At 37.7% G+C, this 23,080-nt stretch overlaps 1 protein-coding gene and 1 non-coding gene across 6 annotated transcripts in view; both read right to left on the minus strand.

The window, feature by feature from the left end:
• ALDH1L1 (aldehyde dehydrogenase 1 family member L1) overlaps nucleotides 1–23,080 on the minus strand; it is an 81,644-nt gene that overhangs the window by 55,992 nt on the left and 2,572 nt on the right. For all 5 annotated transcript variants that reach the window (XM_010380569.2, XM_010380570.2, XM_010380566.2 and 2 more), the window contains exon 2: nucleotides 1,420–1,569. In XM_010380569.2, coding sequence (XP_010378871.2) covers nucleotides 1,420–1,569 — 150 coding nt within the window. The remainder of the gene's footprint in view (nucleotides 1–1,419; nucleotides 1,570–23,080) is intronic.
• On the minus strand, nucleotides 860–1,021 carry LOC115892222. Its single transcript, XR_004052109.1, has one exon. It is a non-coding gene; the product is annotated as a U1 spliceosomal RNA (small nuclear RNA).

A 23,080-nucleotide genomic window follows, 5' to 3' on the forward strand; every position in this document is an offset into this window, starting at 1 on the left:
CTCTGCCTTCCACTCTTCAATACCCAAGGAACACTTCTTTGTATTCAGTTCTCTGTTAGAACCTCTAGTGTGATGTTTGGGCCCTGATGGGACTGGCCCTCCTCTCCGGCCTCCTCTGTCACTCTGTCCTGGTGTCTGGTGGTTTTGAGAGAGGGTGGGATGTGATGTCAGCAGATCAGACTGCACTTGCAAAAGCTGTCCAACAGTGACTAATGAAATATTGCTGCAGGACATCTGAGATCAAGGTCAAGTAGGAGTCCCAGCCAGGCCTGGTCTGGGTCCAGGGTCAGCAGCTGGGATCAGTGGTCACTTAGTGGCTGGGTGTAGGGTCCAGGCTGTGGTGGGGTCAGGGTATGTCATGGGTCACCTGTGATCAGGTCCAAGACTGAACCCTGGCTGGCATCGGGTGTTGGGTGTAGGAGCTGACTCTAGGGCCAGGCTGCAGCTTCCCCAGTGAGGGAGGCTGGCTATTCCTTAGCAAACCATACCTCTGTGCCTGGCCAGGCCTACAAGCCCCCTTTCCTAATCCTGGCCTTCTATCCTTAAGCCTTGCCCCACAGTCTGTCTCCATCAGGCCTGAGAAGGACCAGTCAGCGTTCCTAGAGGGTCTGTTCATCCAAGCTGAGGCCCCTGCATCCTGTCTGCTGAGGTTCCCAACTCAAAGGCAGTGGCCCAGACCCGTGATTCTCAAACTGTGCTTCTCCTAGTACCAGAGACACCAGTATCTCCCAGGAACTTGTCCCAGGTTAAAAATTTCACCTAATTCTGACTTTCCACCTCATTCTGAATCAGAAACTCCCAGGGTGGGCTCAGTACTCTCTGTGGTTTTGTTCTTTTCTTTAAAAAAATTAAAATGCCAGAGGAAAGTGCAAATGCAGTTCCCCATTACCACAAATTACGCAGTCGAGTTTCCCACATTTGGGGAAATTGCAGGGATCAGCACATCCAGAGTACAATGGAGAAGCCTCACCCTGGGAAACCCGCCTTTGTGATCACGGTCTGTCCTCTGCCAGGTAAGCAGAGCACTGTGTGTTTTGACGGCAGCCCCAGCAATGGTGATGCCGCGCATGCCCACCTTTCAGAACATGGACCCCCAGTTCAGAACATGGAGCCCTTCCCAAGCATGGGTGCTGGGTCAGAGAAGCTCTGTGTGGGACCTGGGATCAGGCTGGGCTTCTCTACAGCCCTTCTCCAGGACCCTAAAGCCACCCCATGATCAGGTGGGGAGGGCATCTTCACTTTATTCCAGAAAAGCCCAGCAGCCTGCTGGCACTGGAGCAGGATTCAAGGTAGACCACTTACCCAGCCAGAGCACAGGCCCTGCAGACTTCTGCTCCCAACCTCCCACCCACTGCTTCCCCTTTGCCTGGACGGGCGGGCCGCCCTCCATCGGCTTCCCTATTCGGTCGGCTCACTCACCCAGGGGGTCGGCCTTCCCATCCTTGTCTGGAACAGTGAACACACCCACCACTTCATGGCCCTCCTTCCTCAGGTGGCAGTAAACTTCCTGGCCAAACAGGCTCTGTCCAATCACTGCAATCTTCATGGTAGCAGGAGGGTTGGAAGGACCTGGGGAAGGAATAAAGCAGCAATTAGACAGAGATCGCTGGCCTCAGAGAAGTCAGCCCTGGTTCAAGACGGGGCGGTTCATGGCACCTGGCCTGCTCTACCCTAATCCCCTCTGTGGCTCTGTGGGTGGCAGGCCACTGAGGGGAGACTGCCACTGTAAGACAGACCAGATGAAACACGCACACACGACCCAGTGGATCCCTAATATCAGAATATTCAGTGCCACAGCGGGTGAGCTGGATATGGATTGTAGAATTAGGGGATTCCCTTTTGAAACCTTTCAAACTGGCATGGAATGTTGGGTGTCAAGATGTTTGAGATATATTTGAGCATATTCCAGTAACTAACCAATTCCATGGCCTTGGTCAAGTCACCTTGGTAAAGTCACACTTGTTCATGAGAAAGATGCCACATCTCTCAAATGGCTTTCAGTCTACAAATTAGGCTTATTCCTCTGAGCCAGGAGCCACAAAAGGAACAAGGGGAGTCCCTGCCGAAGGGGCTGTCCAACTGAGCTGTAACAGAAAAGGGGCCTGGGTGGGGAGGCCTGAGGATGAAGGTGGTGAAAAGTGGAACGGGGTTCCACTAAGGAAGATGTATGGAATGAAGCCTAGCTAATCATGCATATTCTCCAAAGATTGGTCATTCATTCACCTCACGCATATCTGTAAAACCTAAGCTACTATTCACTTAATGCATTTCTTTAACTTGTCCATTTACCAAATTAAGTTTTTTTTGGAAAATTTTATTAAAGTAATGTATACTTCACACATACATAAAGTACACAAATCATAGATGTGTAGCTCAATGAATTTCACAAACTGAACACACCACTGTCATCACCACCAGAAAGAGAAAAACTCCAGGAGCCCCTTGAGCCTCTTCTAGTCACTACACTCACCAAGAATGGTGGGACTTCTAACAGCATCAAATGGTTTTGCCTGATATATGTATATGTATCCCCTTTATATGTATTCATCTTACATAAATGGAATCATACAGTGTTTTGCAGATTTTCTCCCTCAACATTATCTTTGTAGTTGCATGTAGTCATAGTGAGTTTATTCTCATTGCTGCAGAAGTGGATGAACAGCAGTTCGTTTATTCATTCTACTGTTAAAGGAATTTGGGTAGTTACCAGTTTGAAGGTATTACAAATAGGATGCTACAAAGATTCTTGCATATGGTCTTCATGGTACATATGTACACATCTCTGTCAGGTATGTACTTAGGGAGGAATTCCCGGGTCATAGGTGTGAAAATTTCCAGCTTTAACAGATGCTGCCAGTTTTCCATAGTGGTTGTACCAGTTTCCACTTCCATGTGCTCTCCATCTTGGTTTGTGTCTTCATTTTAGCTCTTTTCCTAACACAAAATACAACTGTCTCATTGGGGTTTAATTTGCAATTCCCTGATAACCAATGAAGTTGACCGCCTTTTCCTATGTTTCTTGGCCGTTTTGGATATCCTTTTGTGGGAATCAACTCTTCAAATTTTTTGCCTGTGTGGTCTTATTCTTATTGAAAGAGAGTTTTTTTGTTTTGTTTTTGAATCATCTAGATTATGAGTTCTTTGTCAGATATGTGTATGGAAAATATCTTCCCTAATTCTGTGGTTTGCCTTTTTCATCCTCATATGATGTCTTTTGATGAACAGATGTTCTTAAACTTAATATAGTACATTTTATCAAACATTTCCTTTATGTTTAGTGGTTCTTGTATTCTATTTAAAAAATCTTTGTTTGCTCCAAGTTCGTGAAGATGTTCTCCTTGTCGTTCAAGATCTTTATTGTTTTGCCTTTTACATTAGATGTGCAATCCCTCTGGAACTGATTTTTTCATACAATGTAAGGTAGAAGTCCAGAATTTTTTTTCCATATGGATATAAAATTAACCCAGCACTAGTTACTGAAAAGAAGTTTCTTCTTTGAAAAGGATCATACATGTATACATCTATCTTTGAACCTTTGGTCAGTTTGTCTATCTTTGCATTTAGTATAGCTTAAAAATGTCTTTTGTTGTCATGGTGAAGATACATAACCTAAAGTTTTATTGTAGCTGACCTACCTAGTAGTTGTGAAGTGGTATTTCATTGTGGTTTTGATTTGTATTTTGCTATTGAATCATGATGTTAAACATCTTTTCATGTGCTTTTGGCCATTTGTATACCTTCTTTGGAGAAATGTTTATTCGAGTTCTTTGACCCATTTTAAAAATTGGTTTGTCTGTCTTTTTTGTTGCTAGCATGTAGAAATACAACTGATTTTGTACATTGACGTTGTATTAACCACACCTTAATTGCTTCATGTATAAATTTTCATACTGTGTAGATTCTTTGTGGTTTTCTAAGTATATAATCATGTTGTGATGTTGGTTTTATTTCTTTCTTTCCAGTCCTGAAGTCTTTCATTTCATTTACTTCCTTATTGCACTTGCCAATATTGAATACAGAAGGTGATAGTAGTTCCTGTCTCATTCCTGTGACCTTGGGAAGAAACCATTCAATATTTGACCATTGGTTAGCTTTGGGAAATTTTGGTAGATAGACTAGCATATTATGAAAGTTGTCTTATTAATATTTCTGGTTGTCAATCATGACAAGGAGTTGACTTTTACCAAATGTTCTTCCCATAGGTCATGAGATTTTCATTTTATTGTGGTGGATCATAATGATTGATTTTTAAATGTTAAGCCACCTTTGCATTCTTGGAATGAATACCACTTGATCATGATATATTACCTTTTTATATATCTTTAAATTTGAAGAACTGGTATTTTGTTTGTTTTTTAATCTACGCTTGTAAGAAATATTGACGTGAACCAGTCCCAGTGGCTCATGACTGCAACCCCAGCACATTAGGAGGCTGATGTGGGCAGATTGCTAGAGGCCAGGAGTTCAAGACCAGCCTGGGCAACATAGTGAGACCCCAATCTCTACAAAAACTACAGAAAAAAATACCTGGACATGGTAGTGCATGCCTGTAGTTCCAGCTACTTGGGAGGCTGAGGCAGGAGAATCACTTGAGTCTGGGAGGTCGAGGCTGGAGTGAGCTGAGACCCCACCACTGCACTCCAGCCTGGGCAACAGAGTGAGACTATGTCTCAAAAAATAAAATAAAATAAAATAAAAAAAGGCAAGGCAAGGCAAGGCAGGGCGGGGCGGGGTGGGGCAGGGTGAGGCAAAAAGAAAAGAAGAAAAGAAATATTGATGTGTCAAATACTTCCTTGTAACAAATGTCCTATTCAGGTTTTGGTGTAGCTTTCTCTTTCTTTCAACTTTTATTTTAGAAACAGAGGGTGCACGTGCAGGTTTGATATATGAATATATGGCATCCAGGTAGCAAGCACAGTACCCAACGGAGTTTTTTCAACCCATTCCCCTATCCCCTCTACTGGTCTGCAGTGTCTGTTGTTCCCATTTTATGTGCATATGTGCTCAATGTTGAGCTCCCACTTGCAAGTGAGAACATGCAGTATCTGGTTTTCTGTTTCTGCCTTAATTCACTTAGGATTATGGCCTCTAGTCCACCCATGTTGCTGCAAAAGACATGCTTTCACTCTTTTTTTGTGGTTGTGTAATATTCCATGGTGTATATGTACCACATTTTATTTATCCAATCCACCATTGTTGGGCACCTAAGTTGATTCCCTGTCACTGCTGTTGTGAATAGTCCAACAACAAACATATGAGTGCATGTGTTTTTTTCATATAATGATCTATTTTCCTCTGGGTATATACCCAGTAATGGGATTTCTGGGATGGATGGTAGTTCTAAGTTCTTTAAGAAATCTCTAAACTTTTCCTTAAGAAGCTTCCACAGTGGCTGAACTAATTTACATTCCCACCCACAGTGTATAAGTGTTCTGTTTTCTCTATAGCCTCACCAGCACTGTTGCTCATTGACTTTTTAGTAATAGCCATTCTGACCAGTGTAAGATGGTATCTCATTGTGATTTTGATTTGCACTTCTCGAATGATTAGTGATGAGGAATATTTTAATATTTTTGTTGGCTGCTTATATATCTTTTTTTGGGAAGTGGCTGCTCATGTCCTTTGCCCATTTTTCAATGGGGTTATTTGTTTTTTGCTTGTGGATTTGTTTAAGATTCTTATACATTCTGGGTATTAGACCTTTGCCTGATGCGTAGTTTGCAAATATTTTCTCCCATTCTGTAGACTGTCTACTCTATTGATAGTTCTTTTGCTGTACAGAAGCTCTGTAGTTTAATTAGGTCTCACTTGTCAATCTTTGTTTTTGTCGCAATTGCTTTTGGGGACTTAGCCAAAAATTCTTTGCCAAGGCTGATGTCAAGAAGGGTATTTCCTAGGTTTTCTTCTAGAATTTTTATAGTTTGAGGTCTTACATTTAAACCTTTAATCCATCTTGAGTTAATTTTAGTATATGGCAAAAGAGTCCAGTTTCATTCTTCTGCATATGGCCAGCCAGCTATCCTAGCATCATTTATTGACTAGGGAGTCCTTTCCCTGTTGCTTGTTTTTGTGGGCGTTGTCAAAGATCAGTTGGTTGTAAGTGTGTGGCTTTATTTTGGAGTTTTCTATTCTGTTCCATTGGTCTATGTGTCTGTTTTTGTACCAGTATCATGCTGTTATGGTTATTATGACCTGATAAAATAGTTTGAAGTCAGGGCGTGTGATGCCTCCAGCTTTCTTATTTTTCCTTAGGATTGCTTTGGCTATTCAGGCTTTTTATTGATTCCATGTGAATTTTAGAATAGTTTTTTCTAATTCTGTGAAGAACGATGTTGCTAGTTTCATATGAATAGTATTGAAGCTGTAAATTGCCTCAGACTTTATGGACATTTTAACAATATTGAGTCTTCCAATCCATAAGCATGGAATGTTTTTCCATTTATTTGTGTAATCTCTGATTTCTTTCAGCAGTGTTTTGTAGTTCTCCTTGTAAATATCTTTCACCTCCTCAATTGGCTGTATTCATAGGTATTTCACTTTATTTGTGGCTACTGTAAATGGGATTGTGTACCTTGATTTGATTTTCAGCCTGGACATTATTGGTGTACAGAAATGCTATTGATTTTTGTACTTGATTTTGTATCCTGAAGTCTTCCTAAAATAGTTTATCAGTTCTAGCAGCCTTTTGGTGGAGCCTTTAAGCTTTTCTAGGTTTAGAATGATATTGTTGGTGAAGAGTTAGTTTGACTTCTTCTTTTCCTATTTGGATGCCTTTTATGTATTCCTCTTGCCTGATTGCTCTGGCTAGGACTTCCAGTATTATGTTGAATGTGAGTGGTGAGAGTGGGCATCCTTGTCTTGTTCTAATTCTTAGGGGAATGGTTCCAGCTTTTGCCTGTTCAGTATGATATTGGTTTTGGGTTTGTCATAGATGACTCTTATTATTTTGAGGTCTATTCCTTTGATGCCTCATCTGTTGAGGATTTTTATCATGAAGAGATGCTGGATTTTCTCCAAAGCTTTTTCTGTATCTATTGAGATGATCATATAGTTTTTGCTTTTAATTCTGTTTATGTGGCAAATCACATTTATTGATTTGTGTATGTTAAACCAGCCTTGCATCCCAAGAATAAAGCCCACTTAAGCATAGTATATTAACTTTTTGATGTGCTGCTGGATTTGGTTTGCTAGTATTTTGTTGAGGATTTTTGTGTCTATGTTCATCGGGGATATTGGCCTGAAGTTTTCTTTTTTTGTTATGTCTCTGCCAGATTTTGGTATTAGGCTGATTCTGGCTTCACAGAATGAGTTAGGTAGGATCTCCTTTTCAATTTTTTGGTAATACTTTCAATAGGATTGGTGTCATTACTTCTTTGTATGTCTGGTAGAATTCAGTATGAATCCATCTGGCCCTGAGCTTTCCTTGGTTGGTAGTTTTTTTCATTACTGATTCAGTTTCAGAGTTCAATATTGGTCTATTACAGCATTTCAATCTTTTCCTGCTTCAGTCTTGGAAGATTGTGTGTTTCCAGGAATTTATCCATTTCCTCTAGATTTTCTCATTTGTGTGCATATATTTGTTCACAGTATTCTCTAAGAATCTTTTCTAATTTCTGTGGATCGGTTGTAATGTCATCTTTGCCATTTCTGATTATACTTACTTGGATCTTCTCTTTTTGTATATTAATGTAGCTAGTGGTCTATTGATCTTGTTTATTTATTTATTTATTTATTTTTGAAAAACCAACTCTTGGTTTCATTGATCTTTTGTGTGGATTTTTGCATCTTAATTTCATTCAGTTCTCTAATTTTCACTTCTTTTCTTTGACTGGTTTTGGGGTTGGTTTGTTCTGTTTTTCTAGTTCCTTTAGGTGAAGTTAGTTTGTTAATTTGAGATCTTTCTATTTTCTTGATGAAGCCATTTAGTGCTATAAACTTTTCTCTTAACACTGCTTTAGCTGCATCTCAGAGATTCTGGCAAGAGGTTCCCCATATTCAGGGTTTCTTCTACTTTAAACCCCACCCCTCCTCCTTCTCCACTGGATCAAAAACTACTCCAACCAGTGAAACCTCCTCTGCCATTCTCTCTCTCTGGGAAGTGGCCAGGGTAAAAGCCATTGCTCACGTTCATGGCCCTTCTCCCTGTCTGATTTGTGGCAGATCGAACAGCTTCTGGGATCTTTCTCTAAAAATTCCTCTCATTATCACAGTGAATTCCTGCACATAACTCAATCCTTTAATTTAACTTGGCATAACATTTATATAATTCCAACTTCCACCCTTACCCTTAATAAAAAAGAGCACTTAGCTTAATTAAAATGGATATCCAAGAAAATATATTCAAAAGACCTTTATGTTTTTCTCTTCATAAATCTGGTTTTCCTGAAAAAAGTTTTTTTCTCAGTCAAAATTTCATTTCTCCACTCTGTCTTGCCACTTTTAATGCATGCATAAAAAACCCTAAAATAACTTCTAGTAGCCTGGAACTCCCTGGGAAAACAGAAAAGGTGCCACAAATCCCATTTTGGGAAAAATCTCTGTTTTCCTTATGGACCACCTGAAATTAAAGGTGAATAAGTACCTCTCAAAATCTGTCTTTGTATTCCAGCTATGCTTGTTTATTAGGCCCTGAAAATTGTTTTCCTAGCTCCGTTCTTAAAGGGCCTCATTCGGAGGCCAATAATCCAATTTAAAAAATTAGCAAATGTAAATCTTATAACTACTGGATCTTCTTCTGGTTGTCTGTGTGGCTATATATATGTTATGAGTGCAGTGTCTATTAAAAGGAGCTCTGAGTAATTAATTGGCCTAAGAAAAATAAGCGATTAAATACATTTTATTTATTTATTTATTTATTTATTTATTTATTTATTTATTGAGACAGAGTCTTGCTCTGTCGCCAGGCTAGAGTGCAATGGCGCAATCTCGGCTCACTGCAACCTCTGCCTCCCTGGTTCAAGCGATTCTCCTTCCTCAGCCTCCTGAGTGGCTGGTACTACAGGTGCGCACCACCACCCTTAGCTAATTTTTGTATTTTTAGTGGAGACGGGGTTTCACCACGTTGGTCAGGGTGGTCATAATCTCCTGATCTCCTGACCTCGTGTCTGTCTGCCTCGGCTTCCCAAACTGCTGGGATTACAGGTGTGAGCCACCATGCCCAGCCTAAATCAAGTATTTTTAAGGAAAATGTTAAGCAAAGTAATACTGTGTATATTGCCATTTTACTTTATTCCTCTGTTAAAGCAAAATTGTGGGTTTTTTATTATGTGTGCATGCTTTCGTTAGATGTCTTACTTAGCTGTGCTAAGATATACTAGTACTATTTATGGTTTAAGTTTTAATTCTTAAGTATTTCTCCAGCTCTGACATTGTTATTCAAAGACATGCTAAACTGTATTGCACAGTTCAAAATTTAATTACTTAAGCGATCAATCTAGGCATTGTTCTTGGTCTTTAATAGCAAACACAGAACATGTATATTATTACTATATTAATTTTTTTTTTTTTTTTTCTGAGACAGAGTTTCGCTCTTGTTGCCCGGGCTGGAGTGCAATGGCACGATCTTGGCTCAATGCAACCTCCGTCTCCCAGGTTCAAGCAATTCTCCTGCCTCAGCCTCCTGAGTAGCTGGAATTACAGGCACATACCACCACACCTGGCTAATTTTTTCTATTTTTAGTAGAAATGGGGTTTCACCATGTTAGCCAGGCTGGTCTGGAACTCCTGACCTCGGGTGATCTGCCCGCCTTGGCCTCCCAAAATGCTGGGATTACGGGCGTGAGCCAACATATCCGGCCTCACTATATTAATTTTTAAAGGCTTTTCTTTGACATTTAAAACTGTGACAACAGATATTCACATTTAATGTTTATAGAAACTGAGCAATGTCTTTATTAATAATTTTATTATAAAATTTCATAAACCATGTTTTTCAAAATAAATTTATATCAAATCCAGCTTCCTCAAAATGCTAGTAGTTAAGTATGTCAATATACTAAATAAATCATTCACTTGTACCCATGGAGAAAATTTAATTTTACTGCCCTTCACAATGAAAAAAAAAATCTTTCATTTTAAAAATTAAATTAAAAAATGTTACATAAGTTGGCACTTTAGTAGTGTATACACTAGCATTGGTTTATACACCTCTTTTGCCACTGAGGAATTCAAGTTAAAATGTCCCTCAGTCGTATAGCTCTAAAATATATCTTTCATTCATAATTTCTGCTCAGACAATTAAATAGTTTGAGTCATTTTCATTTATACTATAAAACAAAAGCAAACTAGTCCAGTTTAATTTTTTATACTTAAAATATTGCACATTTTCTAGATATGAGTCATTCAGATTAGTATCTATGTAGGTTCAGTCAAATCCAACCATAAATTCAAGTTATTATACTCTATAACTCTATAAAATACATAGAAGTATTATTACTTTGCCTTTATAACAAAACCCAAGAGTCTGTTTCAATTTATAAATTCAGCATTTAAACAAAAAGATTTTAGTTCCCAAAGTTCTAAAAAAATGACAAAACAATAAGGAGAAAAGGAACCAGGGCTTAGTACCACATATTTTTCTCTTGGGATTGTAAGGTAGTCTCCTTCTTTTCAGAACACTTTATTATATTTCACTTATAGACCTGATTTTCTGTGTCAAAGTATAATTCTCATGCTGAAGAAGTAACCTAAAAGGCAAAAAAAAAAAAAAAAAAAAAAAAAAAAAAGTTGTCTTCATTGTACAAACATATTCATCGCTTTAACAAGATAATAAGGGAACAAAATTTAGAATGCAAGCTAAATAAGAATACTACCTCTATAAACATGTCCCTAAGATAAACCACAATTGGCAGCTAATTTACGTGTCTAGAAAAATCTCAGTTCCCACCAGTAAAAATATCCTCAGTGGCTAGTGCACCTTAAGAAAAATCTGGCATACTAAATAAATAATGTTCACGTGGGAGCCAGAAGCTGGGTAAGCCTTGCCTTTAGACTACTCTGTGACTACAAAAATAAAGCTAGCACTTTTAAAACTAGTAAGCCTTCACTTGTCAGTATCATAAAGAGTATTGCCCAACTAAACTTTGTTCCCACCTGTTCATTAGTTACTTATTTCTACCTAAACACTCACCTTGCGATTTTACCCAAGTGTTTAAAATAGAAAAAAACAGCATTATATTTTAGAGCTACTTCGCCCAAGTTACAAAATGTGTCAGTGTTTTTAGTTTCAAGTCACACACAAAAAAACTAAACATGTCTTACATTAAAGTGAAAAATTGCTAAAAGTTACCATTATAACATGTAATTAAAACTGCTAAACATGGATTTGCATGCAAGGTGTATAGAAACAGTAAAAAATGTTTTTAGTTAAAAATTATAAAAAGGCATAAAAATGTACATTTTGCTGAAGAATAATAAATTGTCTTAAAATTAAATAAAGTGAAAGGTTAAACAAATTGTAAAAACATTGTAAAAATTAATTCTGCAAAGAAAACTCTGTGTGTAAACACATTACCTAAACTCAAAAGGGTATCATATGTTTTTTTTCTGTCAATTAAACACTAAAATAAAAGCACCACAAGCTTTTCTTAAAATGCTAATCCACTCTTTAGCAAAACTTGTCAAGGGTTATAATGGGTATATAAAAATCTCCCTTCATGGTCACACTCATTAAAATTAAATAAAATTATCTATAAGGTTTCATTAAAATTAAAGTTAACAATAGCAAACTAATGAAAGGGTAAAATTGAACTTTCTCTCTTAAACAAAATTTTCATGTCATACAAAAGGCTAATAAATGGTTTTTGCTTTTCCAGATTGTTATCTCATTATTTTAGCAAAACAAAACAAAACAAACAGAAAAAAAAAACTTATGGTAATCTAAAATTCTATTTCATAATATCAAGGGTTTTACATTTTAAACATATTTAACAGCTTTCCCCAAATCAAACTTTAGTCTTGAGGTTGTCTTTCCTGACCCCTGGCTTTTCGGTGCTGCACAAAACCCCTAAACCATCCAAAAAGAGGTAAACAGAATTATTTAGCAACATAAAGTTTCCAAAATAATATCTAATAGGTTATATTTTAAGGAATAACGTTAACATATGTTCCAAAACTGTATGGGATGTCTAAGGTTCTTATGTCTAAATATGTGCTATTAATCACAATTAAAGTTGTTATGTTGGGTTACTGTATTTTTTTTTTTTTTTTTTTTTTTTTTTTTTTTTTTTTTTGAGGCAGAGTCTCGCTCTGTCGCCCAGGCTAGAGTGCAGTGGCCGGATCTCAGCTCACTGCAAGCTCTGCTTCCCGGGTTTAGGCCATTCTCCTGCCTCAGCCTCCCGAGTAGCTGGGACTATAGGCGCCCGCCACCTCGCCCAGCTAGTTTTTTGTATTTTTTTAGTAGAGACGGGGTTTCACCATGTTAGCCAGGATGGTCTCGATCTCCTGACCTTGTGATCTGCCTGCCTTGGCCTCCCAAAGTGCTGGGATTACAGGCATGAGCCACCGCGCCCAGCCCAGGGTTACTGTAAACCACAAAAATAACGAAATTTCTTTGTCAATTGTGTTTCTAACTGTATCCAAGCTAGACATTTTGTTATTTACAGACAATTTTTATTTTGTTTTAATTATCTTCAAAACATGGTTTATATTCAAGCTGTGAAACTTTGACAAGTGCTCTCAAAGGCAAGTTTCTTACCACCACAACAACACAACAACAACAAACAAAACATACAGAACTCATAAAAAGCTAAAATGTTTGCAAATATCAAGCAAAATAAAAGTTAATAAAATGCACTAAACTAATAAAAAACAACAAGTTTTTACCTTTTCCTTAGAATGCTGCTAATCTTTATCTTATTTTTCAGAGTCAAGAAAACTGGACTTAAGCTAGCTACAGCCTTTAACAACTAAGTAAAGTATACTCCTGTTAATAGAATTTAAAGTGTGTTTTTTTCTCTTTGCCTAGTTCCTCTAGAATTTAAAAACTAGTTATAAATGTTCTTTTTTATTTTTTAAATTTTTTATTATACTTTAAGTTCTAGGGTATAAGTGTTCTTAAATGACAACACTATAGTTTGCACCAGTGCAGTAAGAATCTATTTTCTTTTGTAACAGAATACAATTGGAAAAACTGGTTATTTTACCAAGGCTTTGACTGGAATGGTGTGCTCTCCTCTAAGGAATCAAACTTAACTTATAAAGCCAATGAAACCCTTGGAAAACTGGCCTCATAGTTTGTGTGCACAGTCCCCATACAGGGTTTCTGACCTGTGGTAAGTAAAGAATGTCACTTTCTGACAGGCCAGGAACCCCAAGTTATCTTAAAACCTCAAAAGAAAAGGAATTCACCCAACTCATAAGTATTTAATGGTACAAATCCATGGCTGGGTTTGGCTTTAGTAAGTCTTATCTCAAATTCCTTCTATATAACAAAGTTCCATCAAAGCCGATTTAAAAGGCCTATGTAGCAAATAATTATTCTTGCTGCACTATATACAAATAATTAAGCCAAGTATAATAAAGCAAACCAGTCCTACCATAAATTGTCTTTTAATAAAAATAGGAAACTGAAAAGTAAAAATTATGTTCCAAAAACTGTAGCATACCTGTTGGTAAATTCTAGTCTTGCCTAATGTTTTTCAATTTTTATTATATTCTACAGTTTAAATTATATCTGTTACAGAAATCAACTCCTGGATACATCACACTCAGGTCAAAGCCTAAAGAGCTAAGAAAGCAACCCCTAGCAGCCCAGAAAAATGTCCTATTAATGTAAAAAAAAAAAAAGAAAAAAGAAAAAAGAAATCTTAAGCTAAAAATCATAAAAGTTAAGTAACTAAGTAAAAATGACTCATTTTACTCAGTCTCAACCCTACCTCACCAAATACTTTTTGTTGTTTCTACCTCTCCTTTTAAGCCAACTATTAAAACCTTTTTTAATGAAAATTATTTACTATGACACGCTCGCGGGAATGGCTGTACTATTTGCAGTAGCACTGTGTACCCTCAGAGTGGAACACTGGACAGAGAATCTCAATTACTGTAGCATTCTGCTTAAGTATTATCCTCATAGCAGGAATAACAGTTACTAACAAAAAATAACACATGGGTCTTTCCAAACATGCACCTCTGCCTGTCATTAAAAGAAAAAAAAAAAGTTGCTTCTGTTTCAGGCCTACTAAAAAACGCTGCTGAAAAGCCTAGGACTAATGTTTTTACTCTGTTTAATTAACCTTTTTCAAAAATTTTTAACCGACAGAATCATGGCCATTTCGCAGACAACTACCCCAAAACATTGACAAATGGTGTTGCTCCTGCAGTCAAACCAAGACCAAAACACTCTCTGCCCCGCATCAGCAGGAAGTAGCCAGAAAGAACAGGTCCCCCCTTGTTCTTTTATACCCACAGGGTCTGGAATGACAGAGCAGGAGCACTGTCATCTCAGACAAATAGCGCCACTTTAAATTCCAGCTCCCTTTCTAGCCTCATGCGTTTCAAGGAAATCACTTCTCTTCTAACTACAAGCAGCCAGAAAGAGCTGACAGCAAAACACAGATAAGACAGCTGGGATACAGAGGGAAGTCGGGGGAAAGTCTCTTGGGTAACTGCCAGGCTTCACCCTCATACAATGGGCCCCAGTAAAACAGTGGGCCTTAATAATAAGGAATAAGCACATTCCTTTTCCTTCAGGGACACTAAGATAGGAAAGCTAAAAGCAGACTCTTGGTTGGGCGCGGCGATGGCTCATGCCTGTAATCTCAGCACTTTGGGAAGCTGAGGCAGGCGGATCACGAGGTCAGGAGATCGAGACCATCCTGGCTAACACAGTGAAACCCCACCTCTACTAAAAATATGAAAAATTAGCCAGGTGTGGTGGCACATGCCTGTAGTCCCAGCTACTCAGGAGGCTGAGGCAGGAGAATCACTTGAACCCTGGAGGTGGAGGTTGCAGTGAGCCGAGATGGCATCATTGCACTCCAGCCTGGTGACAGAGCAAGACTCTGCCTCAATAAATAAATAAGTAAAAGCGGACTGGGGGACTATACCTGCACTTCAGGAAAAATGTATGAAAACAGGTGCACAACTCTCCCTCCCAGGTAGGCACAACCAAGAGACACAGAAGCAGTCCAAGCCTCTGATAAACTCTCCCATCCTGAATCCTTAAAAACTCTTAGTCTGTAAGAGAGTGTGCCTCTGACCTAACTCAGTCAGAAGCTCCTCTCGGGTTTGTTTTCTCTTAAATAAATGTCTTAGCTGGCAAGTCAGCTTTTGTATTTTTTTCCTCTTTCTTTAATTCTTACAGTTCTCACACTTAGAATTGGAGAAAAATCCCCTTCTGTTTTTGGCTGGAGGCAAGGAAAGCAGTCATTTTTTTTTTTCCTCAAGAAATCTACCCTCATAGAAACTATTATACCAGAACCTAAGTGAATGGACACCCAGGGCCTAACTAACCTAAGTGATGAGGAAAACCCCAATCCAGCCCCTCTAGCCTTTCTCATCACCTAAAAGGGATAGGAGTGAGAAACACCTGTGAAGGTCACAGCCCAGGGGTGCAGGCTCGCTGAAACACTAAGACCTAATTGTAGGACTGTAAAACACTTCCCCCAACCAAAACACCTTACCCCTACATCCACAGGGCTCCAGTATAGTAAGGGGATTACGGATAAGAGAACTGCAAGCCAGAGCCTATTTAAGGAGTCTCTAGGAAAATCCAAAGACAGTAGGGTAGACAAAAACAAGAAGATGAAGAGAGAAAATTATATCCTCTGACACCCACAGCTATAGCAAATAGTAAACACATTCTAACTCCTAGACAGGTAAATATCAAACCTCACACTAAAGGCCTATCTACCTCAGTACCTTTCACCCAATACATTGTATCTGATTTTCCACAAAACAATTACAAGATATATAAAAGACAAAAACACAGTTTGCAAAGATGAAACAAGCACCTAAACCAGAATCAGATATAGAAGCAATGTTGAAATTTTCAGATGGAAAATTTTAAATGATAATTAAAATGCTAAGAGCGCTAATGGAAAATGTAGAGAACATGTAAGAACAAATTGGTCACGTAAGCAGAGAGATGGAAACTAAGAAAAAAATCAAAAAAATTCTAGAAATAAAAACCCTGTGATAAATGCAAAGAATATCTTTAATAGGTTTATCAATAGACTGGATACAACTGAGGAAATAATCAATGAGATGGATGAAATATCAATAGAAACGTCCCAAACTGAAATGCAAAGAGAAAAATAGAATAAAAAAGACAAAACAGAATATCCAAGAATGGTGGGACAATTGCAATAGGTGTAAATCCTTGTAATAGGGATATCAGATGGAATAAAAAAAAAGAGAGGAAAAGAGAAAGGAATAGTAAAAATATTTGAAGTGATAATGACTGAGAATTTTCCAAAATTAAAGATAGACACCAAACCAAGATCCAGGCAGCTCAGAGGAAACCAAATAGGATAAAGATGATCCCCGACCCCAAAATCTATACTTAGGCATATCATATTCAAACTGCAAAAAATAGAAGACAAAGAGAAAATCTTCAGTGAAGCCAGGGAGAGGCAGGGCAGGACATCCCTATAGAGGGAGAGAGATGAGGATTACATCATACTTCTCTTCATAAACCATGCAATCAGGAATAGAATAGAAAGAAATATTTAAAGAATTGAAACATTCCATCAACTTAGAACTAACTAGATTCCATCTGTATGCAGTAAAATTGTCCTTCAAAAGTGGAGGAGAAAGACTTCTCAAACAAAAATCGAAGGAATTTGTCACCAGTAAACTGCCTTACAAGATATGTTAAAAGAAGTTATTCAGAAGAAAAGGAAAATTGAACAAGTCAGAAACTCAGATCAACATACAAAAGAGTATTAGAAAGAAATAAAGGTGAAATGAATTTTTTTCTTATTCTTAAGCTGAGAGATAACAATTTGTTCAAAATAATAATTGCAACAATGTGTTCAGTGATCATAGCTTATGGATAAGTGAAATGAATGACAGCAGTAATAATAAGGCATGGGAGGGAGGAATCAGGAATACTCTGCAATAAGGCCCTTACACTACCCATAAAGTGTACGGTGTTATTTGAAAGCAGACTTAAATTAGTTTTAAGTGTATATTGCAAACTGTAAGTCAACCACTAAAAAAGCAACAACAAAAAAGTAAAAATGATATGCTAAGAGAGAAAAGAAAATGGAATCATACAAAATGCTCAGTTAAGATCAGAAAAGGCAGAAAAAAGTGTGGAAGAAAAATGAAACAAAGGGCAAATAGAAAACAATAATAAATATGGTAGCTATTAATCCAACTATATCAAAAATCACTTTAAATATCAATGGTCTGAATATACCAATTAAAACGTGACAGAGTGAATAAAGAATCATGACCTAACTATATGTTGTCTACAAGAAACCCATTTCGACATAAAAACCAGATAGATTAAAAACAAAGGGATGGAGAAAGATATATCCTCCTACCACTAATCAAAAGAAATATGGAGTTGTTCTATTAACTTCAAATAAGGCAGACTTCAGAGAAAGGAAAATTATTAGGAATAAAGAGGAGCACTACACAATGGTAAAGGGGTCAATTATCCCAGCAGACCTAATACTCCTTAATGTATATGTGCCTAACAATGGAGCGCTAAAATGTGTAAAGCAAAAACTGATAGAATTCCAAGGAGAAATAGATGAATCCACTATTATTACAGTTGGAGACATCAACACCTCTCTGTCAGTCCCCATCCATTTTTTTTGAGGCAGAGTTTTGCTCTTGTTGCCCAGGCTGGAGTGCAGTGGTGTGATCTCGGCTCACCGCAACCCCCACCTCCCGGGTTCAAGCAGTTCTCCTGCCTCAGCCTTCCGAGTAGCTAGGATTACAGGCATGTGCCACCACACCCGGCTAATTTTGTATTTTTAGTAGAGACGGGGTTTCTCCACGTTTGTCAGGCTGGTCTCGAACTCCTGACCTCAGGTGATCTGCTCGCCTCAGCCTCCTAAAGTGCTGGGATTACAGGCATGAGCCACCGCACCTGGCCAGTCCCCACTAACTGATAGATCCAGCAGGTTGGAAATCAGTAAGGACATAGTTGAATTGAATAGCACCATCAATTAAGTGTATCTAATTGGCATTTATAGAATACTTCATCCAACAACAGCAGAATACACATTCTTCTCAAGCTCACATAGAATATTCATCAAGACAGACCACATTCTGTGCCATAAAACACACAACAACAAATATCAATTATTTCTATGATGGAGAGTACTTGGATCACAACAGAATCACTAGAAATCAATAACAGAAAGAACTCTGACAAACATTTTAAAAATGGAAACTAAATGACACACTTCTAAACAACATGTAAACAGACCAAAGAATACATCTCAAGAAAAAATTTAAAATATTTCAAACTAAATTAAAATGAAAATATAACATCAAAATTTATGGGATGCTGCTAAAGTAGTGTTTAGAGAGAAATTTAGAGCACTGAATGCATATATTGCTAAAGAAGAAAGAGCTAAAAGCAAGCTTCCAAATTAGGAAACTAGAAAAAGAAGAGCAAATTAAATCCAAAATAAGCAGAAGAAAGGAAATAGTAAAAACTACAGCAGGACCTGTGAAATTGAAAACACGTTGTCAATAGGGAAAATCAATAAAACCTAAAGCTGGTTCCTTGAAAAGATGAATAAAATTGATACACCTCTAGCCAGGTTAACTAAGAAGACAAAGAGAGAAGACTCAAATTACTAATATCAAAAATGAAAGAAGGGCCATCAATACTGATCCTATGGTCATTAAAAGGATAATAAAGTACTAGTATGAATAACTCTATATCAACAAATTTGGTAAGTGAAATGAAATGAAACAATTCCTTGAAAGCACAATGTTCCAAAACTCACACAAAGAGAAAGAGATAGGCTGAATAGGCCTATACTGATTAAAGAACAGGAGCCTATAACCAGTAGCCTTCCAAAATAGAAAGCACTAGAGTTAATGAATATGACTAAACATTTAGGAAAGAAACTATGCCAATTCTCTATGATCTCTTTCAAAAAATAGAAGTAGAGGAAATTCTCTAATTCTCTCGGGCCAGAATTACCATAGTACCAAAACCAGAAACATGACAAGAAAGGAAACTAACAGACCAATATTTATCATAAACAAAGACGTTAAAATCCTCAAAAAAAAATCAGCAATTAAATCCAACAATGTTTAAAAAGAATTATGCATAACCACCACATGGGATTTATTCTAGGTTAAACATTTGAAAATCAATTAATGTAACCCATCACATGAATAGGCTAAGGAAGAATTATATGATCACATCAATAGACCCAGAAAATGCATTTGACAAAAATCTAACATCCATTTATGAAAAGAGCTTTCAGCAAACTAGTAATAAATGGAAACTTAACTTGATAAAGAAGATCTATGAAAAACCTACAGCTAACATCATACTTAATGGAGAGAAATTGGAAGATTTTCCCCTAAGATCAGAAATAAGGCAAGGATGTTCCCTTTCACCTTTCCTATTCAACATTATACTGGAAGTCCTGGCTAATGTAATTAGAAAAGAAAAGAAAATGAAAAGTCTGTAGCTTGGAAAGGAAGAAATAAATTGTCCTTGTTCTCAAAAAACGTAATTGGCTATGTGGAAAATGCCAACAAAGCAACAGAAAACTGGAAATAATAAGTTATTCTACCAAAGTTGCTGGATGTAAAGTTATGGTTAATATATAAAAAGCTATTACTTTCTTATATACTGGCAATAAACAACTGGAATTTGAGATTAAAAACACAAAACCATTTACATTAGCACCAAAAAGTGAATTACTTATACATAAATCTAGAATATGTCAGGATCTATGTGAGAATAACCATAATTGATGAAAACATAAAAATATGTATAAATAAATGAAGAGATATTACATGTTCATGGATAGAGAAACTCAATACTGTCCAGATGTCAGTTCTTTCCAACTTTATCTATAGATTCAATGCAATCCCAATCAAAACCCCAGCAGTTATTTGTGGATATCAACAAACTGATTCTCAAGTTTATATGGAGAGACAAAAGACCTGGAATAGTAAACACAATATTGAAGGAGAACAAAGTTAGAGGACTGATACTGTCTGTCCCCAGTACTTTACTATAAAGCTACAGTAATCAAGACAGTGTGGTATTGGCAGAATAATAGCCAGATAGATCAATGGAACAGAATAGAGAGCTCAGAAGTAAACTCACATCAATACAGTCAACTGATCTTTGACAAAGAGACAAAGGCAAGACAATGGAGAAAATCTGCATTGCACAAAAATCACACCAAAAATCTGCTGATGTTTATAGCATCTTTATTTGTAACTGCCAAAACTTGGATTTGACTTTTTAGATACAACAACAGCACAATTCATGGAGGAAAAAAAATGGTACATTAGACTTCATTAAAATTTAAAACTTCTGCTCTGCAAAAGACACTGTTAAGAGAATGAAAAGACAAGCCATGGTTGGGGAGAAAAGACATCTGTTAAAGCACTTATCCAAAATAGACAAAGAACTATTAAAACTCAACAGTAAAACAAACGACCCACTTTTAAGATGGGCAAAGTAAATTAACAGACACCTCACAAAAGAAGATATACAGATGGCAGATAAGCATTTAAAAAGATGCTCAACACTGTAAGTCATTACAGATTGCAAATTAAAATATAACAATGAGACACTACTATACGCACATTAGAAGAGTTAAATTCAGAGCACTAACAACAAATGCTGACAAGGCTGTGGAGCAACAGGAACTCTCATGTATTTACTAGTAGAAATGAAAAATGATGCCACCACTATGGAAAAAGGTGTGGTAGTTTCTTATAACCCAAAACATACTTTTACCATATGATCCATCAATCACTCTTGACATTTACTCAAATAAGAAGAAAACTAATGTCCACACAAAAACCTGCACACAAATGTTGATAGCAGCTTTATTTGCTGCTAAAACTTGGAAGCAACCAAGATATCCTTTAGTATATGAATAGAGAAATAAACTGTGGTACATTCACATTCACACAACAGAGTGTAAGTCAGTGATCAAAAGAAATGAATTATCAAGTCACAGAAAGACATGGAGGACGCTTAAATGCATTTTGCTAAGTGAAAGAAGCCAGTCTGGAAAGGCTACATACCACATGATTCACACATACTATATGACATTCTAGAAAAGGCAAAACTACAAAGGCAGTAACCAGTGTTTGCCAGGGATAGGTAGGGGGGTTTGGGGGTGGATAGGTAGAGCATAGCAGAGTTTTAGGGCAGTGAAACTATTCTCTATGATACCGTAACGCTGGATACACATCATTATATGTTTGTCCAAAACCATAGAATGTACAGCACCAAGAGGGAATTCTAATGTAAATTATGGACTTTCATTAATAACATTGTATCAATATCGGCTCACCAAGTATAACAAAATTGGCCAGGCCTGGTGGCTCACACCTGTAATCCCAGCACTTTGGGAAGCCAGGGCGGTCCGATCATTTGAGGCCAGGAGTTCAAAACTAGCCTGGCTAACATGGTAAAACCCTGTCTCTACTATTATAAAAATACAATAATTAGTTGGGCATGGTGGTGCACCTGTAATCCCAGCTACTCGAGAGGCTGAGGCACAATAATTGTTTGAACCCGGGAGGCAGAGACTACAGTGAGCTGAGATTGTGCCACTGCATTCCACCCTAGGCAACAGAGCAAGACTGTGTCAAAAAGGAAAAAAAAAAGGCATAACAAAAATATCATCTCAATGCACGATGTTAAAAATAGGGGAGGCCAGGCCTAGTGGTTCATGCCTGTAATCCCAGCACTTTGGGAGGCCAAGGCAGAAGATCACTTGAGCCCTTGAGTTCAAGACCAGCCTGGGCAACAAAGTGAGACCCATCTCTACAAAAAAATTTTAAAATTAGCCAGGCGTGGTTGTGCATGCCTGTAGTCCCACTACTTGGGAGGCTGAGGCATGAGAATCACTTGAGCCCAGGAGTTCAAGGCTGCAGTATGCTGTGTTCGTGCCACTGCACTCTAGCCTGGGCAACAAAGTGAGACCCTGTCTCAAAAAAACAGAAAAAAAAAAAAAAAAAAATGAAAGGAAAAGAATAGAAAGAGAAATAGGAGGAAGTATGCAGGGAGGGACAGACTGAGAATATGGGAACTCGGCACTCGGTCCTCAATTTTTCTGTAAACCTAAAAGTGCTCTAAAAATGTCTATTAATTGAAATAAATGAATATTTATTTATATATAGAATATTTAATCTATAGTTCACATCGTACTCCAAAATGCAGTCCAATCGGGTTAAAAATTAATACTTGAAAATCAAATATAAGAAGAAAACATTAAATTATTAGAAAATATTGGTAAATATTGGATTATACAAACCTGACACTGTCAAAACACCCCAACAAGTAACAAACCACAATAATTTTGTAAGGCTTAAGTTTGTGTGTGTGTGTGTGTGTATGTGTGTGCATGTGTGTGTTTATTTGCAGGGTAAAATCCTAGAAGAAATTACACTGAAATGTTGAAAATCACTGGGTAAAGGGTTTTGGGTTTCAGAGGTTTTTGACGACTGTAATTGTTTTGTTTTCTTAACAGAATGTTCTTTTTTACATTGCACATGATTACTTCTGAAAATAAATAAATAAATAAATAAATAAATAAATAAATAAATAAATAAATAAAAGAGTATGTCGTTCCCCCCCTGCAGGGAGGCAGAGTCCAGGTGACCACCAAGGGGCTGTTGTCACAGTCCAGGGAAAGCGAGCATGACAGACACAGAAGCCTAGGGAGGTGCCTCAGTCAGGCTTGCCCTTTGGCCCCAGAAAGAGCAGGTGCCTCCAGGGAGAGGGGCTGGAAAGAGCCCAGAGAGCCCCTTGTGGGCCCTATGGACGGCCTCCAGGCCTCTGCCTCCTCCCCCCATCATTGTTGCTCAATGTCTTTTCACTTGGTGGTGTGGAGACATTGGGAGGCTTCCTAGGCCTTCCAATCCTCCTACCCAATTCCCAGCCCAGGCCTGGCTCTCCAGG

Source organism: Rhinopithecus roxellana, chromosome 1 (genome assembly GCF_007565055.1).
Source record: "Rhinopithecus roxellana isolate Shanxi Qingling chromosome 1, ASM756505v1, whole genome shotgun sequence".
Taxonomy (NCBI): Eukaryota; Metazoa; Chordata; class Mammalia; order Primates; family Cercopithecidae; genus Rhinopithecus; species Rhinopithecus roxellana.